General features: G+C 38.1%; 1 protein-coding gene across 1 annotated transcript in view; it reads right to left on the minus strand.

Moving 5' to 3' along the window:
• RBPJL (recombination signal binding protein for immunoglobulin kappa J region like) overlaps window positions 1–467 on the minus strand; it is a 29,481-nt gene extending 29,014 nt beyond the window's left edge. The window contains exon 1 of the mRNA XM_029286830.1: window positions 394–467. Within this exon, the coding sequence (XP_029142663.1) occupies window positions 394–467 (74 nt within the window). The remainder of the gene's footprint in view (window positions 1–393) is intronic.
• Window positions 468–10,076: the final 9,609 nt, after the last annotated feature.

Genomic DNA, 10,076 nt, shown 5'->3' on the forward strand with positions numbered 1-10,076 from the left:
ACCCCGGGCCCGGCGCCACCCATCCTGCCCGCGGAGGTGGGTGGCTGGGTGGGGCCGAAACAGGGCAGCCCCGCTCCCTGCCGGGACAGCCCAGCTCTTTAGCCCCACAGAGCAAGGGGTCAGCTTTCCCCCCCCCCCCCGCCTCTCCTTTCCAGCTTCTCGGTTAAAGACCGCGCTCTCCTCTCTGGCTCCTCTCAGTCCGAGCAGCGTCTGTAGCGCCAGTACTCAGCGGAGCTGCCTCCCCACCGACCGCTCCGCTTTCCCCCCATCCGCTTTACCTGGACCAAGACCGCGGGGAAGTCGTCTCCCCAACCGCCGCTGTCCTAGCTGGTTGTCCCGCCGAGCCTTCCTGCCGGCCCAGGTGAGTGAGGGGTTCCGGAGACAGCCGGGTACCTGCAAGACGAAAGCTCGAGGTGAGCTCGGACCCGGCGCAAGTTTGCCCCGGAAGACTCACGGTTGATCTCCATCATCGCCAAAGGCGAGTTCCCGAGGAACCGCCTGGCCATGTGCAAGTGCAAAGCCCAAGGATTCTCTTGGCCGCTGCTTTGAGAAAGCCTGGAAAGCTAAGAAGGGGCACCTGTTAATAGGTAGCAACTCACAAGTCGCGTGGGGCTGTAAGATCTATTCACACTGGAGTGTGAGAATAGGGCTTCCCCCTCACCCACAAACCATCCCCAGATCTGACTTCTGAGGATCGCTTGGACATCAGGTACCGTCCCTAGACCTATACCTAACAAGGCATTTGCAGCATTTTAACTTTTCCTGAAAGCCCTTTGGGAAAAGATTGCAAAGAAACAGCTGACTACCATTTCTCCAAATAGCCAACACTAGGCAGCTTTGAACCTAGTCGTTTCTCACATTTCCACTGACAATTTGTTAAGCAGTTGTATAACTTCTTTTTTCTAGTACTTGGTTAAATGTGTGAAGGCAGTTTTTGTATCAGCTTGATTCTGGCTAGGGAGCATATATACTGTAAAATCTTTCTTTTCTACTGTAGAGCACAATGCAGTATGTATGGCCAATTATTTATCTTTACACATGCTCTTTTTTCCCCCTCACTTGATTTATTGTTCCCTATCCTTTTAAAATCTCTACCATCCTTAAGGGTTTTTGCCCTTAAGATCCCAGGATGTGTATATCCTTCTGACATCAAGATTTCTCTTTGCCAAAAAGTGGAGGGAGATAATGAGGGACCATGGGGAAGAGCCCTGTTCCCACCAACCTGCTGACTGAGGTTTGTCAGCCCAAAGTTTCAGCCTAGGGAGACAAATTAGGTAGCTCATTTACTTATTCTAAGCCAGATTATTGCTTCATCTCTTGTCTGGCTGGGTGCTGGTTCTCCAAGGTTTTAAGCAGGAGGCTTTCTCAGCCCTGTGTGGTAATGATGGGGATTGAAGCTGGAAAGTATGAAGCCATGTAATCAAGCAAAGAAGAACCTCCAATGGCATCAAGGGAGACTTGGTTAGAATGGCAGAGAACGTGTTGCAGATTTTAATTGAGGCACATCTGATATGCTTCAGCAAGTGGCTGAAGCACATCAGAAGGCAACATGCATGCCCTGAGATATTAGTGAATTCTCAAATGCAGATGCTTGGCTCAAATTCATTACATACAGTGATTCTCTTATATTTATTGTTTTCATAGTATGTCAGGGCAACACTCAGTCAAATATCCTATTGACAAAGGAGCTAAGTAAAATGGATATAGACCTCTCTTCACACACACACACACACACACTATAGAAGCATACATTTCCCAATACTGTACTCTAGATATATTGGACTTTATTTCTGCTTATCTTGCTGATTAGGGATATTGGATATAATAGACAAACCCAGTTGTAGGTTTGTCTGGGAAAGACTGGTATAAACCTTTTTCTAAATGGGGGAAAAGTCAGCATATATCCAACTGGCCCTCATAGACTTTCCAAAGCAGAACTCCACTTTTTCTCATTGTTTAGAGAAAACAATTTATTTATTAAGTATCCCTTTCATAGCCTATGATCCATGCTACTGAAGATCTATGGTTTCCAACCAGTTTTATCTCGAGAGATGGTGACTGGCCATATTGTGAGCTTTGTAGCTTAGTAAGAATTTGAATTTGGATCTAATCAATCCTCTTCCACCACTCAGTTGTTACTCTTCAAGCTATCTTAAGAGTTGTAAAAACGAGCTGCCACTAGAGAAGAAAGAAATCATGCGTGTGAATTTAAGACATAATCAACGGATTATGTTTTTCTTCCTTTCTTAATCATTAGTTCAGAACAACACCAGTAATTTAATGAACTGGATTTTTCTGGATGGAGAAAAGGTAGAAAGACAATTTGAGATATATTTTTCTCCTTGCTCATCCTTTGTAATTTTTGAGTTCCTGCCACCCATATATTACTAATACAGAATTTCATGGGAACTTTAAAAATAATGTCTACATTTTTCTTGACATCCCTAATCCATTTGTGGCAGGAACATAGAATGCTGGGAATATCATAAGACCTACGTATTGCTATATAATAAGAAATCAGAATATTTCCTGTTAACAGTTGTAATAACTATTTTATAGAGATGCAATAATTGTGGTACATTATCTGCTGTTTTTAATATTGAAGACTCTGGATTTGCTCATTCAGTGCTGCTCTGGAATGTGAAATGCTTTTTACAGCTGTCTCTTTGTGGCTGTACTTTTTTCTTTTACTTCAATTAAGATGCTTCACTGCAGTGTTCTTAAGCATGAAAAGGTCTAAACAAGGTTTATTCTTTATACCTACAAAATTTTTATCATAATTGCTGGTGCATGCAGTAATGTTTGCATAAATAACCAATGGCTTTCAGTATGTTCTCTAAGTTTTTTATGCATGCAGAATCAATTAAAGAACTATAAGTATCAGCTTACAGTTTGTTATAGTTATAGTTCCTTAATTGAATCAAATCAAATCAGTTCTTTGTTCTTCCACATAGCCTTGGGAGGTAAGCAAAATTAATCAACATATTTTATTTACTACATAATGTCTATATCCTCTATGCAAGACATGCCAAAGAACTGAGCAGACTCTGAAAAGACACATGATTACATGTCAGTTTTTTTAAAGACTTGGCTAATTCTAATAATTCTAATACATTAATTTATTATGGAAGCTATCTCCAGATAATGTTAACCATTGATTAATAGTTCAGTTTCCATCGAGGTATTCTATTGCTTACACTAATACTTAAAATATCACCCCAATTTCATGTAAACATGCCTAGTTTATATTTACACAATAGTCATAAAGTTGCAACAAGTATTGGCATGCCAAGTTGTAAGTCATGTCTCTTTGAGATGATCCTTGGTTTCTGCGCTTTATGCATTAGGTAGTACTAAAAACATTTAATGTTTAAACATGTTTAAAAATTGCACCAAGAGTGAAACATTTTAACAGGTTTAGGTAGAATACACACTTTTCCTCATGCAAAGCTGCAGAGCTTCAAAAGAAGAAAGTATCTGTGTTTTAGGTGAGCATCCCTGAAGGGCAGGGCTAAGTTGGGCTAAGTCAGCCTGAAACCAGCTGCTTCAATAAGTTAATTAAAAAATGTAAAAGTGGGGCTAAGTTGCAGAGAGAGCCAGTTTGGTGTAGTGATTAAAACATCAGGCTAGAAACTGGGAGATTTGAGTTCTAGTCCCCCACATCCTCCTCAGGCACAAAATCTGTGACCTTGGACCTGTCACTTTCTCTCAGCCATAGGAAGGAGGCAACACCAAACGGCTTCTGAAAAATCTTGCCAGAAAAATGGCAAGGACTTGTGCAGGCAGTCTTGAACGAAAGGGGGAAAAAAAAAAGACACAGAAGAATTTTCTGTGATTGAGTGAAATTCTTATTAGAAGAGAATCATGTATTGCAGAAAATGGGAGTGGAGAGAAAAATATTCTGTAGAGTGTTCCATTTTTCCAAGAAGCCATTTAAGAAAAGCCTGTCTCCAAACCCCTTGAGTTAGTGCGACTTTTCCCCTGAAACTGAATGCTTAAAACTAGCAAAATAAATTACCTTTCAAATTTAGGCCTGCATCTCCTGCAGGGATCACCAGATCTGTATATAGTCTTGTAAAAGCTGTGGTAGCTAAAACTTTGTGAGAACACAGAAGTTATTTTTTGGAGCAAAACTGCAGAACTTTGCTTTGGCATATGTCCCTAAGAGAGTAGCCCAATATAGTCAATGAGATTTACTTCAAAGATGGAACTGGCCCCATTTCAAATATGAATTCCTGTCTGGTATGCGGTAGCAGAATTTGGTATGTCTTATTTATTTATGTAGTAAAATGATACTATCTACCTAAACTAGTAAGCTTTTCCTTCAGCCTTCTGGGAAGACTGTGCTAGAACATTTTCTCTTTTTCAAAAGGATGTTTTTCTGTCTTTTTCAAAGCATTTCATCAGATGTTGTTCATTAGGAGAGTGGTTAGATCTTTTTTCTTTGTTCATTTGATTTTTAGTGGCTTTTTTTTTTAAAAAAGAATTCCATATGAATTAATTCTTGGTTAGTCAAAACACAATATGTCTCTTTGTGTTAAATACCCTAGCAGTACATAAAATCTGTTTGTTTTTTTTAAAAAAAAGAAGGGGAAAAGTCTGTTCAGCCTTCAAATGTGAAGCGAAAACATAAGTGAAAAGTTAGCAGATACATTCAAATTACGGTACATCTGACATTTCTGTAAAAGGGTTCAATTTGCAAACTAGACTGCTCCAATTTAAGAAGATATAATGCAATCTTATGCATATTTCTTTTGGATATAGTTTCCATTATTTGTTGAAACTCTGCTTAAAAATAAATAATATATTTTTTTAATTTATTTCATTTTTTAAATTTTATATTTTTAGTATTTTTCCTCCTGAAGGAACTGGTGGATAATATTCCAATGAACTCAATGCTTGGGTTCAGAAAATTCAGCTAACCAAGCTTAACATGGTGCATCATGCAACATTTAGGACTTTAATTAACCTATCGAATCATATCACATGAATACAGGCATTAGGACATACTCCTAAGTAAATGTGCATAAAGAGATCCTGCATAAGGCAAAAATATTAAGGGTTGCAACAACTCAGCATACCACTAGCACTTTCTGCATAGTATATGAGTATTCCTCAATGTGCAGAACACTTCAGATTTACATTAACATGTAATAATAATAAATAGAGTGAGTTTGTAGCCACTGGGTTAGTAATGGGATGGTTTTAGATTTAATCTGTTCTAAACATGACATTAAAATTCACTGTATTTGACAGAGTTATTTGACAGAGTTATTTAGCCACTGATCTTCAGAGGTTTCCTCTAAAACATGCCTACATTATGGAACCAACATAAAATCTATGGCTATGTGCATACAAGGGATTCAGGTAACCAGTAAATATTCTGAGCATGACCGTGAAGAGACAACAGCTTCCCAGCATGCAGAATATACCACCAATTCTGATGTCCAGTTCCTTACTTGATTTTCTTATTGTGGATTAATACTCTTCTCTTTTTCATAAATACAAACTAAGATATAAACATATAATGTATTGAAAGCAAACAAACTAGCAATAAGATCTGTGCCTTGGAACATGAATTATTGGCTTGACCAGAAGACTTTCATTAATTATTTTTATTCCTTTATTTGGTATTTAAATTATGTAACCACCTACTTGATATATGACTTTAGTTGGCTAACAATTGGAATTTAAAACAAATTGAAGCAATTTAAAAGGAAATGAAAAACATCACAATGTGGTTGGAGTGACACAAAAATATACAACATAACACCAAGATGGGTTCATCAACTGTCTGTTCTGATTCTCAAGGGAATAGCCAGATCTTCAGAATCTTTTGAAAGGCTGATAGGATCTAATTCAGTATTTTTCAAACTTGACAACTTTTAAGAGGTGTGGACTTCAAAGCCTGCTGACTGGACAGTTCTGGGAGTTGAAGTTCACACATCTTAAAATTGCTACATTTGAAAAACACCAGCCTAGTTAAGGTGTGCAAAGTGATAAGGGGGCATAATGGACTAGTAGTTAAGACACTCAGCTTGTTGACTGGAAAGTTGGAAGTTTGAGCCCCCAAAACCATGTGATGGGGTGAGCTCCTGTTCTTGCCCCAGCTCCTGCCCACCTACTGTAGCAGTTCAAAAGCATGCAAATGCTGGTAGATAAATAGGTACCACTTCAGTGGGAAAGTTACAGTGTTCTGTGCACCTCGGTATATAGTGATGCCTGCCACATGCCCATGGAAGCATCTTCCGATAATGCTGGCTCCCTTGGCTCAGAAACAGAGATGAGCACTGCTGCCTAGAGTTAGAAACGACGGGACAGGGGAAATCTTCACCCTCTTTTTTTAAGTGATAAGAGGGAGTCAATACCATACTTCACCCAGTGAAAAGGAATGGAATAGCTGTATGCTTCCAGGCATGAAATATGATTCATTATGATTTATCAAACCCGCCCCCTCTGTTATCTAAAAATGGGTTTTGGTGTTATACAGTAATCAAGTAAGGTAACATTTACAGTTTCCGATCAATATGACCCTTTTCAACAGGAAATATAACCAATTTTTATTTGTACACACACGTTCCAAAAGTTTTAGGTACCGAGTTTTCCCTCAAATCAACGGAGAAATACTCATCAGGCTATTTATGTTTTTTTTTTTTAAATGGGGAGGGATAACCCTTTTCAGTCAGTCTTGACTGTCTTAGGCCCAATACCCTTCAATATATTCATCAATGATTTAGACAAGGGGGTACAAGGGGAACTCATCAGATTTGTAGATGACAATAAGCTGGTGGGAATAGCCAAAGCTCCAGAAGATAGGCCCAAGATACAGAAGGATCTTGACATACTTGAATCTGGCCCTATCTAACAAAATGAAATTCAATGTGGATAAAAGTAAACTTCTACATTTAGACAAGAAAAACCAAGTGAACAGGTATAGTATATGGGTGGTATCTTGCTCAACTGTAGCAACTGTGAGAGGGATCTTGGAGTCCTAGTGGACAATCACTTAAATATGAGCCAGCAGTGTGCTGCAGCTGCCAAAAAAGCCAACACAGTGCATTAACAGAGGGACAGAATCAAGATTATGTGAAGCATTAATATCACTTTATAATGCCTTGGAAAGACCATACTTGGAATATTGCATTCAGTTTTGGTTGCCATGATATAAAAAAAGATGTTGAGATTCTAGAAAGAGTGCAGAGAAGAGCAACAAAGAAGATTAGGGGCATGGAGGTTAAAACATACAAAATATGATTGCAGGAATTGGATATGTCTACTTTAATAAATGAGCTTTTGGGGTTTGTTAAACAAACCCAGCATGCAAACCCAATCAGTTTTTAAGGCAGATTTCTCCTATTTGGTGCCTTTTGGTTGTGTTGGAATAGGACTCCCATCATTTTCAGCAATTTCATCTAACTGAGAAGCCCTGCTGAATTTTCGAAGGAGTGTGTTCTTCTAAATTGTTACACAATTGTTTTTCTATTTCTACCCTCATCCTAATTCAATCACACTTTTTAATATATGGTTTACATCCCAGATTCATTGCAGATTCAATAAAGGTCTATTCAGAGAACGGTTACTGGAACTCACCCTTAACCCCTTTTTATATTACCTGCTTCTGCAAGGAAAGAATTAGCCTTCTGTATATTTTGCAAAACCAACATAGCTTTAGGTATCATGCAACTTTTCCCCCCCTTATAAGCAACTTGGTGTATCGGCCTGTTTTCTCCTCCATGCATGTTGGCAGAATGATTTTAATTTTTTTAAAGAAAAAATATAGATTTGTTAAAACAGGAAATGGAATGTATAAGAAATGTCTATATCAAGTACTCCCCAACTTCTTTTAGCAAATGAACGTTCAATAGTAGTTACTTCAGACAAAGACAGGAGCATTTTCCAAACTACTTTTCCAGAGATAACACGAATAGAGGGAAATAATTATGGGAAATTCTGGGAAATGATTACATAGCTCTGGGTCCAACCCCTTGGGACTCATATTGAAGCGCGTTAAAAAGGCAGCCTAGGACAAAGATAGATCTAATTGCAACCTTGCAAATACCTGGGAATGTGAAAGGATGCTAATGGGAAGATCCTGGAAACTCAAGGTTAGGTGAATACACTATCTGGGATTTTCCCTTAGGCTTGCTTTTGGACATTTGCAGCATTACTTTCTCTTTCTCTTTTTATTTTTATTTTTTATTTAAAACTCACTCTGACATTCTTCATTAGTAACAGGCATGATTAATTCACATAAATGCATTATCCAAATGTGGAGCTGTCACTCCATTTGGAATTAAACTGTTTTGCATAATTGTGCAAATTATGCAAAACTCCAGAAATGGTTCCATGATAATATAGATTATTAGTTGTGTGCAGATTGCTATGTGTTTCAATGTTATATAGAGTAGATGAGAGCCATGCCATAGGTTGACTTGGTCACATGTTATTAATGAAAATAAAAATACTTTAGCTTTAAAATTCACAAACCTTGTTGGAAAGGAAAGATGAATCCAAGATTAATTTCTTTTTCAGAAGCCTTGTAAACTTTGATTAAAAACTAAAGGGCACTAAATACAACTCTGTGACTTAAATACAAAGGAAATTGGACAGGATACATACATTCCTACCAGCTTACAGCAACATCCTTTTGATCCCTGCTCTTCTATGTTATTTGCACACATGGAAAATCAGAGAAAATCAAAATATCAAAGTGGTTAGTTCCAGTGATACCCCAAAAATGTAATGAAAAAAGTAACCATCAAAATATATTTGATATTCATCAAACCATGGTATATACCAGGGGTAGGCAACCTTGGCTCTTTTATGACTCGTGGACTTCAACTCCCAGAATTCCTGAGCCAGCATGGCTAGCTCAGGAATTCTGGGCGTTGAAGTCCACGAGTCATAAAAGAGCCAAGGTTACCTACCCCTGGTATATACCATTATTTAAAAATAGCACTACCTTTAAATCTGATGATGAAAAATTGGAATATCAATGCATTGAATACTAAACCTAAATACTGACCTTTTGAATAGTCTTTTCCAAGCTAAGACTCTCAAGATATGTTAAATTACATTCCCTACATCTTTTTAAAGTTGCCATCTCTTGCTAAATGCCCCTATAATGTAGCTAGCATGGCAAATGAAAGATAATTATTCAAACGTCTAATGAGGTTTATTTTAGTTTGATGGTCAGTTCAGAACATAACTGGCTGTGTAAATAAATATTACATAGCTGTGGTTGTATGATATTAAATATAGGCAAAACAGAGATTCAGACAGAAATTCCTTGTGGTATATCATAGAAAGCAGAAAGCAGAGATATCAACAACATTTTGGAAACTTTCCCAAATCATCATGTACAATTATTGACTACAAGAATAAAAGTTGAGAGGAAACTAGTTTCTCTCCCTCCCCCCCTCCAATACACACAAAATGTCCTGGATGAACCAATGGTCTTCACTGAAATCTGCAAACCAGGGGTAGGCAACCTTGGCTCTTTTATGACTCGTGGACTTCAACTCCCAGAATTCCTGAGCCAGCATGGCTCAGCATGGAAACCTCTCCCTTTTCCCTCAGCGTGGCTGGCTCAGGAATTCTGAGAGTTCAAGTCCACGAGTCATAAAAGAGCCAAGGTTGCCTACCCTGACTAGTGCAGTTTCAACAGGCTCTAGAATCTATTCTAGATAGAATAACCCCTGGAGGCCAACAGTAAAATAAATTTTGTTTTGCTGAAGTACTGCCGAAATTTACTACTATTTCTTGATTGTATAAGATTTTAGTATCCCCCCTCTTTTTTTGGCTACCAAATGAGATTGTGTGAAGGCATCTAGGGACAACAAGATGTGTCTGCTGCCTGTTCATTTTTCAACAAGCTGACGCCATTTGTATCTTTGTATTTGGGTTTTGATTCAGTTGGAAGATTAATCCATCTTCTAATTCTTTTCCAATTTTCATGAAGTTGATTTATTTTCATTCTCATTTATTTCAGTTGATTCATTTTCTTCCATACAATTTTTTTCCTATAAGGTCAATTCTTGACCTCACCAAAAAATGCTCTATCTTAACATTCAGAA

Source organism: Protobothrops mucrosquamatus, unplaced genomic scaffold, assembly GCF_001527695.2.
Source record: "Protobothrops mucrosquamatus isolate PMUCROS unplaced genomic scaffold, P.Mucros_1.0 scaffold5276, whole genome shotgun sequence".
Lineage (NCBI taxonomy): Eukaryota > Metazoa > Chordata > Lepidosauria > Squamata > Viperidae > Protobothrops > Protobothrops mucrosquamatus.